The 22,565-nt window shown below is 53.7% G+C and overlaps 1 protein-coding gene and 1 long non-coding RNA gene across 2 annotated transcripts; both read right to left on the bottom strand.

Annotated features, from left to right (window-relative positions):
• Positions 1-298: 298 nt before the first annotated feature.
• LOC117099428 lies at positions 299-22,558 on the bottom strand. Its single transcript, XR_004443809.1, has 3 exons — positions 22,548-22,558; positions 20,055-20,058; positions 299-376 (listed from the first exon to the last, which is right to left on the bottom strand). It is a non-coding gene; the product is annotated as an uncharacterized LOC117099428 (long non-coding RNA).
• Positions 2,640-7,835, bottom strand: PAEP (progestagen associated endometrial protein). The gene is made up of 7 exons (XM_033238785.1): positions 7,571-7,835; positions 6,616-6,755; positions 5,881-5,978; positions 4,510-4,614; positions 3,521-3,625; positions 3,210-3,255; positions 2,640-2,805 (listed from the first exon to the last, which is right to left on the bottom strand). The coding sequence occupies exons 1-6, from the start codon at positions 7,664-7,666 to the stop codon at positions 3,239-3,241; spliced, it is 561 nt and encodes a 186-aa protein (XP_033094676.1). The 5' UTR covers positions 7,667-7,835; the 3' UTR covers positions 2,640-2,805; positions 3,210-3,238.
• Positions 22,559-22,565: the final 7 nt, after the last annotated feature.

Below are 22,565 nucleotides of genomic sequence, written 5' to 3' on the forward strand. Positions count from 1 at the left end.
CCGGCATGGTAGTTTTTAAATTAAAAACTCAATTTCCTTAATAGTTGTAAGGGCTATTAAAATTATGTAGTTCACTGGGAGGCAGAGCTTGCAGTAAGCCGAGATCGCGCCACTGCACTCCAGCCTGGGTGACTGAGCAAGACTCTGTCTCAAAAAAAAAAGAAAAAAAAATTATGTAGTTCATATTGAATGAATTGTGATAGGTTGTATTTTTCAAAGAATTGGTCCATTTCAAATAAATTGTAAAATCTGTATGTGTAGAGTTGTTCACAGTATTCTCTTATTATCATTTTGATGTCTATAGAGTCAGTAGTGATGTCTCCTCATTCATTGCTGGTATTAGTGATTTGTGTCTTCTCTCTTTTTCTTTGTTATACTACATGTTTCCTTTCCAATGTTTATGCTTTTTGTTTCTTTTAATTATCTTATCGCACTGGAGCTTTCAGTATGTGTTGAATAAGAGCAATGAGAAAGGATAACCTTGCCTTATTCTCAATCTTAGGGGGAAAGCACTCAGGCTAACTGAATGTTTACATAAAGCACTAGTTGTAGTTTGGTGGTTTTTTTTTTTTTAATCATCAGTTTAGGGACGTTCCCTTCTATTCTTTGGTAGGAAACCTAGGTAGGATTGAACTTTCAGCCCCCTTCTAGGGAGGTAATAGGTGTCCCTTTCAGGATAGGGCACTGAATGGACAGTTTGAAGCCCCTGATCCCTATGGTTTCCCTCTGGCATGGTGGCCAGCAACACCATGGGTAGTGGCTATTTGATCACTTGGATTGTTGAGTGACCATGAGGAGTTGACTCTCCTGCTGAGCCACAAAGGAAATTTTGTATAAGTAAGAAAGAACTCTTTGGTGCGTTCAGTGATTGGTTCATTCATTTCAGGGTTTCAGGGTTACTTATAAGCACAGCATATGCTATTTAATGTTGAATGACACTCTTGATGTGCAAGATCTCCTTCATGAATGGAATATTATATTTTTTGAAAACTTTTTAAAAATTAATTAAAGATTCTTATATGGCACTTCTCCCTTAGTCTTAAGTTAGTTAATTTTATTGATACATTTGAGATAGACTCTCATGCTGTCACCTAGGCTGGAGTGCAGTGACATGATCATGGATCACTGCAATGTCCACCTCCCGGGTTCAAGCGATTCCCCCGCCTCAGCCTCCCGAGTAGCTGGGATTATAGGTGCCTGCCACCACGCCCAGCTAATTTTTGTAATTTTAGTAGAGATGGGGTTTCACTGTGTTGGTCAGGCTGGTCTTGAACTCCTGCCCTCAGGCAATCTGCCTGTCTTGGCCTCCCAAAGTGCTGGGATTACAGGTGTGAGCCACCACACCCAGCTTTTATGGATACATTTTCTAATATTTAAACATCCTTTGCTTTTTGGGCTAAATCATGATGTATTAAATACATTTCTTAGATTCAATCTGCTAATAAGGTATTCAAATATTTGTGTCTTGATTCTGAAAGCTGACAGCTTTCCTTTTCCTGTATCTTCCTTATTCAGTTTTGTTATCAGGGCAGTAAGCAACTTCCCATCTTTTTCTATGCCCTGGAATGGATTGTATGAGCCAGGAACTATCACATAAAGGTTTTTTATTCTCATCCATAGACAGAAGATCTGGAAGTATTCTGGTTTTTTCTACAATGATTGGTCTTTCTAAGTTTTCCTCTACTTTTGGAGCCAATATTGGTAATTGATGTTTTATCAGAAACATCTATATTTTGAAAATTTAAAGTTATGCATGTTATTATTATTAGCAAATCTATTTCTGTTGTTGCATATTCTTCTTCCTTTTGTGATGTTCAAAATATTTTATAATGAAAAACAAGTTTCTCTCCCATGTCTCACCTCTTTTGTTCAGTTCCTCAGTCCAGGGTAAATCTCTTTATTTCACATTAGCCCAGAAAAGATCAATGGTGTTTAGGTTGAAGGTTGATAGCAAAGCTCTTCCTGGTAGCAACTTCCCTTATGCTCCTGAGAGATGCCCTGGAGGTCATGCGGTTTGTGTTTTTTAAATAGTGCACAATGTGATTTGTAAATAACTCATTTAAGTTTTCATAGGAATATGTATTTGGTGAATGGGTCTGTGATTTTTCATATTTTGTCCTTTGTGTGACCTGGACTTCCAACATGAATGACAAGCTCTGGCCATCTCAGCAGCACTCTTATCTAGTTCCTGAAAATTTTAAAGCCCCCTATAGTGTGTTGATCCCCAAATATGATGGGGCCTACAATACAGAAGCCATGAACTCAGTTCCCTCAGCCCCCCAGCCCCCGAGTCCCCCAGCCTCCAAGTCCCCCAGCTCTGAGTCCCCCAGCCCCTGAGTCCCTCAGCCTCCACGTCCCCCAGCCCCTGAGACCCCCAGCCTCTGAGTCTCCCAGCCCCTGAGTCCCCCAGCCCCCAAGTCCCCCAGCCCCTGAGACCCCCAGCCTCTGAGTCTCCCAGCCCCCGAGTCCCCCAGTCCCTGAGTCCCCCAGCCTCAAGTCCCCCAGCTCTGAGTCCCCCAGCCCCCAAGTCCCCCAGTCCCTGAGTCCCCCAGCCTCTGAGTCTGCCAGTCCCCAAGTCCCCCAGCCCCCAACCTGCTCTCAGCTGCATCCCCACATGCCAGCCAGCACAGAGTCAGGGGATGAGGTTATTTATTGCTCAAAGAGGGACAACTTAGGACAGGAGACCCCAGGCTGAGGCCCAGGAGGTCCCAGGGTCCCAGGAAATGTGCCTTGGTCATCAGCCTCCTCGTCCCTCCCAGGAAGGCAACATCGTCTCTGTCCGCACAGGGGCCGAGGCTCCGGGACCTGATGGGCACAAAGGGGCTCCGCTGTGACTCTAGAACCCTGCAGGGCAGGGGGCATCCCCTCCCAGGCTAGGGGTGTAGGACCCCTGCTTGTGTGAGGGGAGCCCCACCTCACCCCCAGCCTCAGGCTGGAGGGTCTTGTGATCCCAGGCCTGCCCTCCCCGAGCGCCCCCGCCACTCACCCCCACCCTGAAGGAGAGGGTCTCATCCTGTGCCCAGGACACAGGAAATGGCATCTGGAGTGGCCAACCCCAGAGACGCGGGCATGTGGCCAGCTGGGCTTTTCCAGAGGCCCCAGGACTCCAGCCCATCACTCAGGGTCAGCCGTGGGGAATGGACTCAGTGGGGTCTGTTCCAGGGACCCAGAGAGGTGACCTCAGGCTATGGGCGGGGCTGGTACATTACCCAGGAGGCAGGACCGAGCAGGAGCTTATCTAGACGCGGCACTGTTCTGTGGGAGGAGAGGGGGCAGTGGGGGCCTCAGTGGGAGGGGAGACTTAGCTGAGGACGCAGCAGCCCCAGGGCCAGAGGTTGGGGGATGACGGGAGGGAGACGGGACCCCACCTCAGGGTGCCTCTGCACCCCCGGGGAAGCCCTGGGGAGAACGTGGGAGGGGCCAGTGAGGAGTGACAGGTGCTGCCCTGAGTCCTACAGAGGTTGGGACAGTGGCGGCTTCTCCTCCAGCCAAGGCTGGGGCTGTCCTGGGGGCAGCTCACCTTCTGCCTGGGTCATGTCCAGGAAGATCTGCATGTGCACAGGCAGAGTCTTGAGAAAGTTGATGAATTCCACCATGACCTTGTCGTCCGCCTCCAGGGTCCTGGCTGTGGGGGATGTTGGCTCAGTCCTGGGCCCTGGGAGCTCCAAGGGCCCTGCCTGGGGAGCGAGGGCAGGGAAGGAGGCCCTGGTGCTCTGAGGTTGGGCAGAGTTTGGTCTAGAGCAGGTTCTCAGACTGGTCTCCAGGGTTTGGCCACCAGGCCTGCAGGCTCCCTGTCCCCAAGCCCCGCTCCTTGGCTGGGCCCGCTCCTCATCTACGCTAGGCAGCGCTGGGGCCCGCAGAGCTCAGGATGGTGTCTACAGGGTCACGGGAGGAGAGCACAGTGTCCGCCTTCCCCGCCGTGTCAGGCTGCCCTCCCACAGCCCAGGACAGGTGATTTGTAGAGCAGGGGCGTCTCTACAGCCCAAAGCCAATGGTCCATTTAGTGGCCCTGGGAACTCCCAACAGCACTGCGGGTGTGACGTGGAAAATGTCACCTTATATTCATTTTCCAAACATGATTGTTTGAAAGACATTTTAGTATCTGGCTTCTTATTTGACAAAATAATTGAAAATCTCCATTCAGGAAGGCTGTTGGATTTATAGCCACCTGTCGACCACACAGAGATGGTCAAAGTCACCTGCCCTTGCAGCTGACCTGCAGGGACACCTCCTTCCCAGCGTCCACAGTGGCCTCTGCTGTCCTCGGGGTCTGTGTCTGTCCCTTAAGTCCCTGTGTGCAACACTTCCCTTGTTTCTGACGCAACACTAGGACCCCCCTCCCCCTCCTCCCTCTTCCATGGGGCTCCTGGGCTCCTTGGGAAGGCAGGCTGGGGGAGGGCCGAGCCAACGCCTCCCTCACGGGCCCGCCTTCCATTCACTCAAGGACCGATCTGAGCGTCTCATTCTGTGTCCTTTTCCCACGGGAACCCTGGGGGCCCAGGCGCGCACCCAGGTACTGGCAGGCCAGGTTCCTCTTGGGGGTGCTCTCCAGGCAGAGGAACAAATATTTGCTGCTGTCGATGTTGAACAGGTAGATCCTGTTCTCATCCAGATCTAGAAAGAGAACAAGAGAGGAGCGGAAATGAATTCTGGGCACTTTGCTGCAGCGGGAAGGGGAGTGCTGGTCGGTCTCCTATGGTCCAGCTGGACTTCCCATGAGGGATGCGTCCGCCCTGATGCCCAGCGTCTCCCTCCCATTTCTCTCCCACTACACTCCAGGCTGTGCAGAGCTACCCCACAGCGGGCCCCCCTTGGGGACTTCCTTTGGGGCCACTGTCCCCCTAGACCCCAGCATGGTGTGACTTTCCCATCAGAGAGCTCCCAGCACAGCTCACAAGTAACACTAAGAGGCAAACGGGGCTGGGAGAGGCCTGGCTGTTAACTGTGACCCTCCACGGAGATGCACACCGTCCCCTGGCTCGGGATTCCCTCCCTCATCATCACACCCAGATGACCACCTGGGCGAGCCACCGTCAACACAGTGGCCCAGTGAGGCTAAGAAACGGGGTCTCTACTCTGATGGGGGTGAGACCGACACCCAGCTGTGGCAGCAAAGGTGAGTCCTGAGAGTCACCACCACATGTCAGGGCGGCGGGGAAGCGGAGACCCTCGGATCGGGGCCCAGTGAGGTGGACTCCACCGACTTAGTCCAGTGGCACCACCAGGGCAGAGCTGTGTCACCAGGGTGGCTTATATGGAAAATGCCAGTGTCTCTGCCCAGCTGCAAGCAGAGGATGCTGGAGACCCTGGGCGGGCGCCCTGGCCCAGGAGTCCTTTCAAGTGCCTCAGTGGTTGCGGTGTGCAGCCGTGGGGGAAGTCACATGGAGGGGAGAGTGGGGGTACCGGAAGGCAGGATGTGGCTCCCGGGGGACTCCCTGCATCAGGTTGGGGAGGGGAGGCCTGGTGAGAAAGAGCCCTCATGGCTCTCTGGCATCTCGAATTAGCGATGAACGAATACAGAACCAAGGAGATGCAGCCTCCAATCCGGTGGTCACAGGGGCCCTGACTCTCAGCAGACGCAGACGGCTGGCCGAGTGCAGTTGGGAGCCATGCGGAGGGTGCAGGGAGAGTGGGGACAGGCTGCTGGCTAAGGGGGTCACCGCTGCTGCCTGAGCTGAGCCCAAGCGACCCAGTGTCACTGCAGGGAGTTAGACCAGCTCAGAGGGGACCCAGAGGCGGTACTGCTCCCTGCAGTTGCCGTCACCATCGTGACCTGCGCTTGCCTTAGCACAGCCAGGCCAGAGGCCAGGCTCCACTGTCCCACCCCTTGGGAACCTGGCCAGTGTCCCCAGAGCTGCCTGGGCTGTGGCCAGCACTTACATTTGATCTTGAACTCGATGGGGTTCTCGGTTTTCTCTGCAATGATCTTCTCCTCAACACATTGGTTGCTCTCTCTGAAAGGGCTTCGTTTCTGTGACCTGTGTGCACAAACGCTATGGTGGCCAATCTGCAGCCCTGGAGAGGGGGGCAGGGGCCAGACTCCGAGGACTGAGGAGAGAGGGGCTTCCAGGCCACTAGTGCTGGTCACCAGGACAAACACTGCTCTCGGGAAACCCCTAACGTGTAGCCCGGGACCAGGCAGAAGAGGTCAGAGGGAGCCAGTGAGTGCCCTGGGACCCCGAGGTCAGGGGCCATGACCGTGGGTAGCAGTGGTCCCGGGGTTCATGCAGCAATCATGGGGTTCAGGTCCTCATCTCCCCCAGCCGTGACTCTGGGGGCAGGCAATCCTCACAGGAACCGCCTGGTCCCAGGAGACCACAGACCACAGCAGCCCAGCCTGGCCTCCACACCGGCCTTCTCCGCAGACTGACCCGGGCTGCGAAGTGTGGTCAGTCGTTGGCCCAGAGTCCCCGGGCAGGGGCTCTGAAGGGACAGACAACCTCCTGAGCTTCATTCCCCACCCCACTTGGCACCGTGGAGGGTCCACAGTGAAGCCCCTGGACCATCAGAAAACGCCTGGGGCCGGCCCTGGCTCTGCCCACCCCTCGCAGTCCTGGACCCCGGCTGCAGAAGAGTGAGCCCCGCCAGCCACAGCCCCAATGACGAGGAACCTACCATCTGCGCAGGGCAATCTCCAGGTTGCCCTCGGGGGTGGGCTGCAGCGAGCTGATGTACATCCTCAGAGGGGCCTCCTTGGTCTCCAGGAGGGAGAAGTCACTGGCTGCCATGGCCATGGAGTGCCAAGTCCCTGCCAACTGAAGGGGCCTCGAGCTGCACGGGGGTCCCCAGGCCACCATGGCTCTCACTGTGCCCCGTGCAGGTGAGGCTGAGTCCCACCTGTCCCCAGCTCCCTCAGGCCACTGCAGGAGTTGGATTGGACTCATCAGGTTGCTCCGTGGGACAGATGCCAGAGAGGGCCTCACACCGCCGTGGACCCAACTCTGCTGCCCCAGAAATGTTCCAGTGGAACTCATTTGAGCCCGAAAAAGCACCTGGCTGAGCCCATCTCCTTGAGTCAGGGGAATATTTAGATCCTGGGGAGCCATGTGGTTGGGGCTGGAGGGAGGTTGGGGGACAGAGAGGCCCTGCTAGGAGCTGAATTGTGCCCCCACGATTCATATATTGAAGTCCTGACCGCAGCACATCCAAATGTGAGCTAGAATAGTTTAGGAAGTGATGAAGTTAAACTGAGGCCATTAGGGTGGCCCTGACCCAGTCCGATAGGGGTCCTCAGAGGAGGAGATTAGGACGGGGACATCCGCAGGGACGGCCCTGTGAGGACACAGTGGGAAGACGGCGTCTACAAGGCAAGGAGAGGAGCCTGGAGGAGAGCCAGTCCTGCCGACATTTTGATCTCGAACTTCCAGCCTCCAGGACTGTGAGAATCAGCTCTGTTGTTTGGGCTGCAACCTGTGGGAGGCCAGCCCCGGGAAGCTCACAGGGGCCCTAACATCACAGCCTCCTCTGTCGACCCTCCTCGGCCTTCTAGATCCTGGGCTTCCCGGCTTCCCACAGCCCCCACCTGCCCCAGACCTCCCACAGTAAAGCGCCCACTCCCCCAGCCTCAAACCTTTGGGAGCTCCACGTCCTGCATGGCCTGGGGGCTGTCGATGGCCTGGACACCACAGATCAGGGCCACGCCCAGGGTGAGCAGGAGGCACTGCATGGCTGCGGCTGTGGTTGGCTCTGAGGTCTGGAGCGAGAGGGATGCTGAGGCAGTGTGGGCTCGGGGGGCCTTATGTAGGAGGAGGACAGACAAAAGCCCTGCTCACAGCCTCGCCATGCGATTCCTCGAACCCATGACTCATCCTTGGCCTGTGGGCAGCTTCCTCCACTGGGACAATGAAAGGCTCTTCCCTATGTCCACCCGGGAACCTCCTCTGTGTCCGGGCCAGGCAGTTCCTGGCAGGGCCTCAGGTGGGAGGGGCCTGGGTCGGGTCCAGGCTGGCAGCCAGTGGCAGGAGCACCTCCTGGGTCGGGGTTCTTGGAAAATGGTGGATCAGAGGCCAGCACTGAGGACAGCTGTGCCTGGGGGCAGTGGTAGGGCCAGTGGGGCAGGCAGAGGGCCCGAGAGCCCCATGGCTGCCCCAGGATGCTATGGACATCCTGCTAGTGAACAGCCGTCTGCTCCACAAAGGGGCCACAAGTCTGCGCCCATTCATACTCCCCAGTCGGGGCTCTTCCCACAGGTGCCCCCCAACGCCAGGTGCCGCCGGCCAGGCCCGGCTGGGCAAAGCCTCCTTGAAAGTCTTTGCTTTTTCCCAATCTCCCTCGTGTTTCTGTTTTCCTCTCCTGGCTCGGAGAGCAGCTCCTCCAGCATCCTCGGCATGGCCTTGTAGGGACGGCGTCTCCTTCCCCCTGCTCAGTGCCCTCCAGCTAGGACGGGCCCCGGGTGGAGTCAGGTTCAGGGGAAACACTGAGGACCCCGGTGTGCGGTGCTCTTGGCCTCTAGTCTTCGTTGTGAAGTACAAGCCAAGCAAAAACAGCAACGGTGACCACAGCGGTGGTGATGATCCAAACTAGGGTGCCCAATGGTCCGGCCTGTAGCTTCAGCCCTGGGGTAGGGAACATGGCAGGGGCCGTGTGCACAGCACACCCAAGTGCGCTCCGTGTGGATGCGCGTGGTGGGTCATGTCTGCAGCATTGGAATTTCAAGTCTACCAATGTGTTTCTGTCCCACTCAATGGCGCAGCTGGGGCCATCAGCAACGCAGGAGTGCAGGCTGCCGGAGGATATGTCCCCGTTAAGTTTGAGGGGCATGATGCAAGTTGCAGAATAACGTGTCTTTCAGGATTCCACGTGTGCAAACCAACACCCACAGGGGAGTGTGTGTGTGCACATGTGCCTGTGTGTGCACACACGTGTGTGTGTGCCCGTGTGCAGGTGTGTGTGTCTGTGTGCCTGTGCCTGTGTGTATGCCCATGTGCAGGTGTGTTTGTGTGCAAGTGTGTGTATCTGTGTGCATATGCCTGTGTGTGCATGTGCCCGTGTTTGCCTGTGTGCATGTGCCCCTGTGTGTGTGTGTGCAGTTGTGTGTGCTTGTGTGCAGGTGTGTGTGCCTGTGTGCAGGTGTGTGTGTCTGTGTGCAGGGGTGTGTCTGTGTGTATGTGCCTGTGTGTGCATGTGCCCATGTGTGCCCATGTGCATGTGTGTACCTGTGTGTGTGCCTGTGTGCATGTGTGTATGCTCGTGTGCATGCCGATGCACATGTGTGTGTACCTCTGTGTGTGCTCGTGTGCATGTGTGTACCTGTGTGTGCCCGTGTGTACCTGTGTGTGCCCATGTGTATGTGCCCGTGTGTGTGTACCTGTATGTGTGTGCCTGTGTACATGTGTACCTGCGTGTGTGTGCCCATCTGTGTACCTGTATGTCTGTGCCTGTGTACGTGTGTACCTGTGTACGTGTGTACCTGTGTGTGTGCCCATGTGTGTGTGTGCCCGTGTGTATGTGTACCTGTGTGCAGCGGACGCAATGCCTGGAGCTTTCCATTCCAAACAATGGACTTATTCATCTCTGGGGAGGGCTGAGATCAGGGTGGGGGTTGGAAACAAGGACAGGGCAGGCAGCCACCTCCCATGTGTCCTATGAGGGAAGCAACCTCCTCTCCAGTAGTGGGGAGACGTGGAGGATCTGCCCTGTCCCCCTCCCAGGGTCGTATGGTCTTTCCAGGTGGCCTGCAACCTGCGCTTGGGGCCTTGCCTATCTGTGTGCCATTTTCAGCATCTGGGATCGAGGTGAGGGGGTCTCCTAGATGAGCTTTTGCTTGCCAGCTATCCTCCGGTTTATTTCCAAAGGACCCCATTTATTATCACTCTGCAGGACAGCCTACAGGTCCAAGGCTGGCCCCAAGACTCCTCCTTCCAAGGGCAGCAAGAGAAGGAGGCGACTCAGGTGGCCCCAGTCCTCGCCCAGGCAACCTCCTGAGCTGTGGTCCTGCTGCGGGCAGCTGTGCACAGAGCTGCCTCTAGAGGGACGTGACCTATGACCTCTGCTCTTCCTGGGGCAGGTGCCGCCCAGGACCCTGGCCACCCCACGCAGGGAGGCACTTGCCTGTGGATCGCAATTCCTGTTCCTACAGTTTGTGGGAAGCTGAAGCAAAGAGGGCTGGAAGTGGGAAGGGAAATAAAATTATTTGACACTCCCTAAGGAAGACCAGACCTGGATGAGGCTTTCACAAAATCCATGTCCCGGCTTCTGCCACCATGCCTCACCCGTGCCAGCTCGCTGAATTCTTGCAACAATCCTCTAAGTTCAGTCTTCCTAGTTTTCCCATCTTACAGGTGAGGAAATGGCGATGAACAGGGTTGAATCATGTGGCCTGAAAATCCCAGTCCACCCAGAACCTCAGAATGTGACCTTATTTGGAAGTGGGGTCTTTGCAGGTCATTGAGTAAGACGAGGTCGTCCTGGAATGGGGTGGGCCCTACCTCCAACACAGATGGTGTCCCTGTAAGAAGAGGAGAGGACACACACACACACACACACACACACACACACACACAGACACACACACACACACACACAGACACACACACACACACACACACACACGATCACACAGAACCACACACACACCACAGACAACACCACACAGACCCAGAGACACACACACACACAACACACACAACAGATCCACAGACACACACACACACAGATCCACAGACACACACACACACCACACAGACACACACACAGACCCAGAGACACACACACAGACCCAGAGACACACACACAACAGATCCACAGACACACACACAGACCCAGAGACACACACACCACACAGACCACAACACACACACACAGACCCAGAGACACACACACCAACAGACCACACACACACACACAGACCCAGGACACACACACACACAGAGATCCACAGACACACACACAGAACAGAGACACACACAACACACAGATCCACAGACACACACACAGACCCAGAGACACACACACACACACACACACAGACACACACACAGACCCAGAGACACACACACACACAGAGATCCACAGACACACACACAGACCCAGAGACACACACACACACACAGATCCACAGACACACACACAGACCCAGAGACACACACACACACACACACACACACAGACACACACACAGACCCAGAGACACACACACACACAGATCCACAGACACACACACAGACCCAGAGACACACACACACACAGACACACACACAGACCCAGAGACACACACACACACAGACACACACACAGACCCAGAGACACACACACACACAGAGATCCACAGACACACACACAGACGCAGAGACACACACACACACACAGACACACACACAGACCCAGAGACACACACACACACAGACACACACACAGACCCAGAGACACACACACACACAGAGATCCACAGACACACACACAGACCCAGAGACACACACACACACAGACACACACACAGACCCAGAGACACACACACAGACCCAGAGACACACACACACACAGACACACACACAGACCCAGAGACACACACAGAGACACACACACACAGACCCAGAGACACACACACACACACAGAGATCCACAGACACACACAGACCCAGAGACACACACACACACACAGATCCACAGACACACACACAGACCCAGAGACACACACACACACAGACACACACACAGACCCAGAGACACACACACACACAGACACACACACAGACCCAGAGACACACACACACACAGACACACACACAGACCCAGAGACACACACACACACAGACACACACACAGACCCAGAGACACACACACAACAGACACACACACAGACCCAGAGACACACACCACACACAGACACACACACAGACCCAGAGACACACACACACACACAGACACACACACAGACCCAGAGACACACACACACACAGACACACACACAGACCCAGAGACACACACACACACAGACACCCACAGACACACACACAGACCCAGAGACACACACAGAGACACACACACAGACCCAGAGACACACACACACACAGACACCCACAGACACACACACAGACCCAGAGACACACACACACACACACCCACAGACACACACACAGACCCAGAGACACACACAGAGACACACACACAGACCCAGAGACACACACACACACAGAGATCCACAGACACACACACAGACCCAGAGACACACACACACACAGACACCCACAGACACACACACAGACCCAGAGACACACACACACACACACACCCACAGACACACACACAGACCCAGAGACACACACACACACACACCCACAGACACACACACAGACCCAGAGACACACACAGAGACACACACACAGACCCAGAGACACACACACACAGAGACCCACAGACACACACACAGACCCAGAGACACACACACACACAGACACCCACAGACACACACACAGACCCAGAGACACACACAGAGAGACACACACAGAGATAGGCACACACAGAGACACACACACAGACACCCATAGACACACAGACACAGAGACACACACACAGAGATAGGCACATACACAGAGACACACACACACAGATACACACACAGACAGACACACACACAGACCCAGAGACACACACACAGACACACACACAGAGATAGGCACATACACAGAGACACACACACACAGACACCCACAGACAGACACACACAGACCCAGAGACACACACACAGACACACACACAGAGACACACACAGAGACAGGCACACACAGAGACACACACACACAGATACACACACAGACACACACACAGAGATAGGCACACACAGAGACACACACACACAGATACACACACAGACACAGAGACACACACACACAGACACACACATACACACAGACACACACACATACAGACATACACACACACATACACACACAGAGACAGACACACACAGACACAGAAACACCCACACAGAGATAGGCACATACACAGATACAGAGACACACACACACAGATACACACACAGACACAGAGACACACACACAGATGCACACACACAGAGACACACACACTGACACACATATACAGACACACACAGACACACACATAGAGACAGACACACAGACACAGAGACACACACACTGACACACATATACAGACACACACACAGACACAGACACACACAGACACAGTTGGACAGAGTGACACACACACAGATAGACACACAGGCACACACAGACAGATACACACAGACAGACAGACACACACAGAGACACACACAAGGAAGAGACCGTGTGAAGACAGAGGCAGGGATTGGGGTCTGGGTTCCCCAGCCAAGGAACACGGAGCCAGCAGAAGGGATGAGGAGGGACCCTCCCCTACATCCTGGTGGGACCATGGCCCTGCCCACGCCTTGATCTTGGGCTTCTGGACTCTAGAGCTGGGAGGTGGTCAATGCCTGTGGTTAGGAGCTGCACGGTGGGTGGTACCTTGTTAGGTGGCCCCAGGACCCTGGCACAGACATCTTAGACAGGTGACATGGTGATCTGGCTGTTATGAGACAGGCAGGGCTTGGCTTTTAGAGCAGGGGCAGGCTGAGTGAAGGGAGGTCAGCCAGGAAGAAACAAAATGTCCTATGTTCTCATAAACTCTGGATGTACTCCGTCCTGCCAGGCCTGGGGGGTCCTTCCTGCAGGTTCTCAGAGGCTCTGGCCTGTTCCAGGGAACACTGGAACAAAGCTTGCTTCTCAGGGCACACTTCATCATCATTTCCAGGAACAGTGTTCCACAGAAAACCATTTAAAAAGGAAGAAAAGCAACCACTGGCCTCAAGCAGTTGGCCCTGCCCAGCGGAAGACTGAGGCCAGGAGGAGACAACTTAACCTGATTGCTGACCCAGGAGTAGGACCTGGGAAGAGACCCCAGCCCCTCAGTCCGAGGCCTGGCCCACCCAGTACTGAGTCCACATCTCTCTCACCAGGACTAGACTGGGAGCTGGCCTGTCCTTGTAAAAGCAGGAGACTTCTTTACTTTTCTTTTCTCTTTTCTTTTTTCTTTTCTTTTCTTTTTTCCTTTCTTTTTTTTCTTGAGACAGGGTCTTGCTGTGTCACCCAGGCTATAGTGCAGTGGAGTGATCTTGGCTCATTGCAGCCACTGTCTCCTGGGTTCAAGCGATTCTCCTGCCTCAGCCTCCCAAGTAGCTGGGATTATAGGTGCCCGTCACCACGCCCGGCTAATTTTTGTAGTTTTAGTACAGATGGGCTTTCACCATGTTGACCAGGCTGGTCTCAAACTCCTGACCTCAGGTGATCTGACCACCCCAGCCTCCCAAAGTGCTGGGATTACAGGTGTGAGCCACCATGCCCGGCTGAGACTGCTTTTCTTAGGATGAAATCCTAGAGCCAGGAAGGGTCAAGGGGCTTTGATGCGGCTGCAACGGGCAACACTGCTTCTTCAGCACCATTCCATCCTGGCCCTGTGTTCCCCGGGACCCCTCTCCTACAGTGGCACCAGCAACAGGGTGGGTAGCAAGGACTTGTGAGTGCGAGTTTGAGCTTCGCTAGTCCGGCTGGGGCCTGGAGCATGCACATTTGGGGGTCTCCTGTCCCCAGAGGGGCTCGGTCATCACCGTCATCACCAATGTCATTATCCTAGCAGGTAGAACAGAACGTGCCAAGATATCTCCAAATGCGGCACCAAACACAGCGTCTCTTAAAAGCCAAAATACTGCGGCTGTGGAAGAAAGTATGGCAGTTCCTCCAAAAATTAAACAAAATTACGGAGGATCCAGCAGCTCCACTCCTAGGTTTACAGGCAAAAGAACTGAAGGTGGGGTCTTCACGGCGTATTTGCACACCCGTGTTCCCAGCAGCAGCATCCACCACCACCGAGGGGCAGAAGCCACCGCATGTGCCTGTGGATGAACAGTGGCCACAGTCTGCAGTCCATCCAGACAGACAGTGGAATACTACTCAGCCTCAACAAGGACATTCTGATCCTCGATGCAACATGCATGAGCCTGGAGGACATTACGCAGAGTGAAATGAGCCAGGCACCAAAGGACACGTCCCGTGGTTCCACTCACAGGCAGTCCCCGGGGTCGGCAGGTCCACAGAGACAGGAAATAAGGTGGGTGCCGGGCTGAGGAGGGGGACAGGGACTGAGTGTTCTGTGGAGACAGAGTTCAGCTTGGGACGATGGAAAGTTCTGGAAATGTCGGGTAGTGATGGTTGCACAATAATGTGAATGTGCTTAATGTCACTGAACAGTGCACCTAAAAATGATTAAGATGGTGAATTGACGTCATGCCTATTTCACCACAATTGGAAACACAGCCAGCCCCTCTCTGGCGCACATGCTCCCCTGTCCCCGCTGCGAGGCCTTCCCCTGGCCATTCTGCCCTGAGCTCCCGCCTTGGGAGGTGGATACTGGAATCCCTGAGGGATCTCATCCCTCGCTTCCTCCACTGCCGCCACTGTGGCCCTGCTCCTCCGCAAACACGCTGGCGCAGGCCAGCCTGCTGCCTTGATCTAGAATGTTCTTCCAACAGATATCATCCTGGTGTGCTCCTCGCTCCGTGGGAGCCCGAGCTTGTCCATGTGGAATGTCACCTCCTGTTCGTTTTGTCCCCTCTCCTACGTCATGCTCTTCCTTTTAGCACTGTCATAACCTGGCATTTATGCGTCTCCCGTGCCGTGATGGGCACACCATGTAGGCAGGCGCTGCATCCACGGGCCGATTCCACCAGGCAGATGTCACAGAGGCAGGCACGGTGAGTGCGTGAGGACGAAGGGCAAATGCCTCGTGGCGTGGGTCCAGTTTAGCTGAGCACCCGTGACAGGAAATAGCGCCTTTGTGAGTGGCTCAGTGTTGTTCTTCAGGGACATTCGTTATGAAGCTGGCAAGGTGCACCACGAGAGCATGGCTTGCCACCTGCAGGTCTCTCAAGAACAGCCAAGGCCGGGGCAGCCACAAAGGGGCACCAGCTGCCCTGAAGAGGTTTCTTCATCAGCATTTGCAAGCAACAGTGCTAAAGCACCGCAGGCAGGTGCAGGCCCTCGGGACGCCTCTTACACAGCCCCTGGAGGCCTAGGAAGCTACTGTCCAAGCAAGGAAATGCTCAGGACATCCACCTGAGAGTCAGGGCGTGGACGCAGAGCCATCAGTGAAACAGGAGGATCGGCCTCCAGAGGCCAAGGAGGAGGCAGAAGGGGTCTGGCCTTGGGTCTGACACAGGGTGCCACCCTAGAAGAAGGGAGTGACTCCCGGCAGGAGAGGGGACGTGGGGCACCCAGAAGTCAGAGAAGGGGTGTTCTGAGAGTCCTTAGCAGGTGCTGGCGTCCAGCCATCCCAAGACTCAACAACGTGGACACCCCTTTACCAGATCAAAGGCGATGCCATCCCACCGTCTTTGGGGGAGGCCTCTGGGGCAGGTGACATTGTGAGGCCAGGGTGGGGAGAGCTTGGCCTGGGATCAAACGAGCTCCACATTCAGACAGATCTTTGCAGGAGGAGGGGGCGCCTCCCAGCCCCACAGCAAGCCAATTAGCCAGCACTTTTGGAAGGAGAGGAGCACCTTAAAAACAAAGGGGCTCTCTTGGCAGTCTGGTGTTTCGATTAAAAAACACAGCGGAAGTGTCACTGAGCTCACCGGAACTGCTGGAAATCTCCCAGGGCACCCTCCCCCACTTCCTACAGGGGCAGAAAAGAAAAATCCCTGAAGCTAAATCAGCCAGAGCAGGGAGCCCAGGGCAGGGAAGCAGGAGGAGGCAGCCTTGGGTCAGTGGGACTGAGCCTTGGCGGGGAAAGGCCAGGGCCTGGTTCTCCACCCACAGCCCACCTCTGCCACCAGAACTCAAATGAATGAGAACACTTAGGGAGGCCAAGGCGGGAGGATTTCCTGAGCCCAGGAGTTTGAGACTAGCCTGGGCAACACAGCAAGACCCCATCTATAGAAAAAATAAAAAAAATTAGCCAGGTGTGGTGGTGCGCACCTCTAGTCCCAGCTACTTGAGAGGCTGAGGTGGGAGGATGGCTTGAGCTGGGGAGGTTGAGGTTGCAGTAAGCCGAGATTGCATCACTGCCAGCCCAAGCCACAGAGCTCAACACTGTCTAAAAAAAGAAAAGAGGCTGGGCGCGGTGGCTCACGCCTGTAATCCCAGCACTTTGGGAGGCCGAGACGGGCGGATCACGAGGTCGGTCAGGAGATTGAGACCATCCTGGCTAACACGGTGAAACCCCGTCTCTACTAAAAATACAAAAAAACTAGCCGGGCGAGGTGGCGGGCACCTGTAGTCCCAGCTACTCCGGAGGCTGAGGCAGGAGAATGGCGTAAACCCGGGAGGCGGAGCTTGCAGTGAGCTGAGATCCGGCCACGGCACTCCAGCCTGGGCGACAGAGCGAGACTCCGTCTCAAAAAAAAAAGAAAAGAATCAGGAGAAAGAACAAGAGCCCAAGGTAGCAGGGGAAGTGATGAGAAAGCGATGGGTGTCGTCAGGGCCAGGGAGCACTTTTGTCCAGGTTCACACGTGTTCTTCGGGGAGCGGGTTCGCTGGGTCTTACAATCTGTCAGGTTTACGACTGTCAAGGTGTTCGTGGTGTCCCCTCAGTATCCTTTCCATGACAGCAGGACTGTTGGGGATGCCCCTAATTTCAGCCCGACTATGGGTGATTTGTGTCCTTTTTATTTTTGTCGGTCTTGCTAATGGCTCATCAAGTTTATTGGTCCTTTATTTCCAATGGAAAAAAATGACATGACCCCAGATACAGTAGAAATAGAAGAGACAGAGATTACTTTGAGCAACAACTTGATGTGAATAAATTTTAAAATTGAGACCAAATGAATACATTTCCAGAAAAAAAAAAAAATGAAAGTGTAGGTAATCTTATAAAAATTGAAAATATTAAGGCAGTGATTCAAAATGTTCTCACATTAGTCCAGAGGTTACTTTTTTGGGGTGGGTTCTGCCATATTTGAAGAAATAGGTCATTCGATATTGTGCAAATGCTTCCAGAGAACAGGACAGGGCAGTTATTCCTTAATTTATCCTACAAGATCATTGTAAGCTTTATGCAGCAGCAAGACAGAACTGTTCAAGGAAGGAAGCCACACGCCCTGCTTCCTTATGAGCAGAAACTCAAAATCGTAGGAAGCCATGTCTGGCAGTGAGTGGGGATAATCCATCACGACGAGCTTGGTATTTTATTATTTTAATTTATTTATTTTATTTTGAGGGAGGTTCTCACTCTGTCGCCCAGGCTGGAGTGCAGTGTTGCACTCACGGTTTACTGCAGCCTCAACCTCCCAGACTCAAGCAATCCTCCCACCTTAGCCTCCCAGGTAGCTCGGACTATGGGTGCTGGCCACCATACCCGTCTAATTTTTATATTTTTGGTAGAGATGGGGTTTCCCCATGCTGCCCAGGCTGGTCTTGAACTCCAGGGCTCGGGAGATCCATCCACTTCAGCCTCCCAAAGTGCTGGGATTACTGGCGGAAGCCCCCACGCTCGTCTGAAACTTACAACAATAGGTTAAAGAAGAAAAACTGTTTGACCATCTCAACAGAATCAGAAAATACGTGGGTTCAAGTTCAACATCAACGCCTGGTTAAAAACACAACGCAACACAGCATGAGGCATCCACAGGGCTGCACACCGCAGGGCAGACAGATTCTGCTGAGGCAGCCCAGGGGATTTGAAAAAGAAAATATTCAGGAAAAGAAAATCAGAATCTGGAACTGCAGCAAGTATTAACTAAAATGTGCAGCCTTCAAAAACAACAGCAGCAGGCTGGGTGTGGTGGCTCATACCTGTAATCCCAGCACTTTGGGAGGCTGAGGCAGGTGGACCACTTGAGGCCAGGAGTTTGAGACCAGCCTGGCTCACATGGCAAAACCCCATCTCTACTAAAAATACAAAAAATTAGCCAGGCATGGTGGCACATGCTTGCAGTCCCAGCTACTCGGGAGGCTGAGGCAGGAGAATCTTTGAACTAGGAAGGCAGAGGTTGCAGTGAGCCAAGCTCGCGCCATTGCACTCCATCCTGGGCAACAAGAGTGAAACACCGTCTTAGAAAAGAAAAAACAAAAAACGAAACAGAACAAAAACAGCAGCAAGATAACGAGAGACAACTTTGCAGGGCCATTTCAAGTGTGTCAAAGAAAATGCATTTTGGGGTAAAGGACTTCGTTTTCCTTCAGGGCCTGCTATCTAGCATGTGCGGCTATCCCAGAGAGAGGCTGGAGTTGGGTATCTTACTGCTACAGAGTCTGTTCTGTCATTCTACAATCTCTGTTTTAATGTCGTTGCTGGTCAGCTGTGCCTAAACTCCAAAGGAGGAGGATACAATGAGACACACACAACCCCCGTTACCCATCATGGCCTGATAGCCTTTCAGGTTTCTTTGGGATCCCTTGGCGGAGAGGGGAGTCCATTCAGTTGGCTGGGGGACTTAGAATTTTATTTTTGGTTGACAATTTCTAATTTGATTCCGTTGTGGTGAGAGAACACACTCTATGTTTTCAATTATTTTAAAATTGTTGAGCGCGTTTTACGGCCTTGGTGCCGGTTCTGTGAGCACTGGGCGAAAACCTGTTCCTCTGCTGCTGGGTGTTGTGTTTTTTGTAAATCGGCTGGGCCCTGCTGTGGATGGCGTGGCTCACAACCACATCCTTGCTGGTTTTATGTCTGATAGTCTGTCCCTGCCTAGGATTCTCTCCCATTTATCAGCTTCTCCTTTCACATCTGTCAGATCTTGCCCCACGTGCCTTGAAGCTCTGGCGTGTTTGGTGGATACGCGTTTAGGATTATTATGCCTTCTTGGAGGTTAACCCTTTCATTACATGATGCTTCTCTTTGAAGTAATTTTATTTGCTGTGAAGTCTATTGTATTGGATAGATGGCTGCTTTCTTTTCACTAACGTTTGCACGGTATATCTTTTTCCATCCTTTTACTTTCAACCTTTTACCTATCAAGCTGAGATTTTTAGTGTTTTCTTTTATTTAAAGTGTGTGTGTCGGCTGGGTGGGGTGGCTCACACCTATAATCCCAGCACTGTGGGAGGCCGAGGCAGGTGAATTGCTTGAGCTCATGAGCTGGAGACCAGTCTGGGCAACATGGTGAAACCCTGTCTCTACAAAAAATACAAAAATTAGCCCGGCATGGTGACGTGCGCCTATGTTCCCAGCTACTCAGGAGGCTGAGGCAAGAGGATGATTTGAGACCAGGAGGCAGAGGTTGTGGTGAGCCGAGGTCACACCATTGCACTCCAGCCTGGGAGGCAGAGCCAGACGCTGTCTCAAAAATAAATAAATAAGCCAGGCATGGTGGCTGACGCCTGTAATCCCAGCACTTTGGGAGGCTGAGGCGGGCAGATCACTTGAGGTCAAGAGTTTGGGACCAGCCTGGCCAACATGGTGAAACCCCCGTCTCGACAAAGAAATACAAAATTCAGCCAGGCGTGGTGGCACACACCTGTACTCCCAGCTACTCGGGAGGATGAGGCATGAGAATTGCTCGAACTCGGGAGGCGGAGATTGCAGTGAGCCAAGATCACGCCACTACACTCCAGCCTGGGTGACAGAGTGAGACTCTGTCTCAAAAAGTAAATAAAAATAAATAAATAAATAAATAAAGTGCATTAGGAGTTGCTTGCAGAAATGTTTTTTGAGACGGAGTTTTGCTCTTGTCGCCCAGGCTGGAGTGCAGTGGTGCGATCTCAGCTCACCGCAACCTCTGCTCCCGGGTTCAAGCGATTCTCCTGCCTCAGCCTCCCGAGTAGCTGGGACTACAGGCATGTGGAAACAGTTTTATGATGGCTGCTTTGATATCCCTGTCAGACAATTTTGATGCCTGACTCATCTCGTCGGCATCATTTTATCGTCTTTACTCATTCAGATTGTGATTTTTTCTGGTTCTTGGTTTAATGGGTGATTTTTTAAAAATTGTTGCCTCAACATTTTGCCTTTTCTGCCCAGAGACTCTGGGCCTTATTTAAATCTTGGAATTTAGCAGGCAACCTCCCTGTTCAGCCTCAGCACACAGGTCCTGGTTTCTTCTGTGGACCGTGGTTCCAAGAGCAGCTCGGTGTTCACCGTCTCTGTGGTACCGCTTGGGTCTGCTTGGCCTGTCTGCGGCTGCTGGACTTGCCCTGCTCCTGCTGGGCCTGCCTGGGGGAATGGGGGGGTTTCCCCAGGCCAGGCAGCCCCAGTATTTCCCAGTGCAGAGGTGAGACGCAGGCCTGGTGGGAGGAAGAGCGGATCCCTTGGCCTCTTGTAGTTGGAGGGGTTCCTGTTGATCCAGGGGAGGAATAAGCCTGCCTGTGCTCCCTTCTCTTGCTGGGGTTGGGGTGAGGAAACACACCAGGCCTGGGCTGCCTTTTTCTTTTGGTGGGGAGTGGGACATTAGATACCCTGTGTGGATCTAACCCTGAAGTCCCAAACCAGCTTGCCTTCCTCTTAATCCACATTTTAGGATTCCCCTTTTACTGCTCTTGGTGGTATTTTCAGGGTTTCTGGTGGTACTTAGCACAGAGAAGAGGGAGGGGTGAGCCTACACCCCCTTATCCAGACTGGAAGGCCGGCAGCCATGCCCTGTGAGTGAACCCTCTCCCAGCTACAACCAGCAATGGCACCCTGTGTTTCCCAGGGCCAGGCACCGCCTTCCCTGCCCACTCCCAATTCCCCCGGGTGGTGGCACCATAGGTGTCAGCCCAACCCAGTCATTCCCTGCAGGGAGGGCTGCTGGGGGGTGTCCTGCCGTCCCCAGGGTGGAGAGAGGCAGGGCCACTGCCCTTTCAGGCCAGAGACAAGTGGGCAGGTCCCAGCCCCCAGGGGCCACAGAGAAAGGCTCTGGTGTTCCCTAACCATGCTGACCTTCTGCCAGTGACAGGCAGGATTCCCGCCCACTACTGGATCTCAGAGAGGAAAAGGTGTTCCTCCAGGCCCTTTGACCATCCGGCCCCTGAATAAGCCTCCATGGCTGGCCCCTTCTCAGCAGGAGCCTGGACACTCAGGGACACCTGCGGGGCCTGAGAGGCAGTGTCTGTCCACAGCCCAGCAGGCTCTGTGGGAGGAAACGTGCGGATGGAGGCTGGCAGGCCAGGAAGGGGATGCGGGCAGCAGCCACACGGGCTGCTAAGAAATCGTTTTCTCCACATGTGTGTGTATAGGGGGTGTGAGCATGTGTGTTGGAAAGGGCTGTACATACACACGATGGAACAGGATAGAACATTCAGAAACAGCCAGACGGACAGGGCTCATTTACTAATGGAAACCGTGGCTCAGTTCTATGGAGAAAGGACGATCTTTTCACCCACTGGGTTTGGAACAGCTGCTGGTCCACAGGCAGATCGATGGTCCTTGACATGAGCGACAGGCCTGCCTCACACAAAGCCAGCTCCCGCGCGACCACAGGTCTCCATGTAACACAAGTCTACAACATATTTAGAAGAAAACAAAGGAGAGACCGTCAGGACCTGGGGTTAGGCAAAGAATTCTCAGCTAGAGCACCAGAAGGAAGACTCATTCAAGGAGAAGGAATGGGTTGGACGTCATCAACATGAAAGAGAAACACATTTCCATTTATTATAAGCCACCCAGCTGATGGCATTTGG

Source organism: Trachypithecus francoisi, unplaced genomic scaffold, assembly GCF_009764315.1.
Source record: "Trachypithecus francoisi isolate TF-2019V2 unplaced genomic scaffold, Tfra_2.0 Lachesis_group16, whole genome shotgun sequence".
Classification (NCBI taxonomy): domain Eukaryota; kingdom Metazoa; phylum Chordata; class Mammalia; order Primates; family Cercopithecidae; genus Trachypithecus; species Trachypithecus francoisi.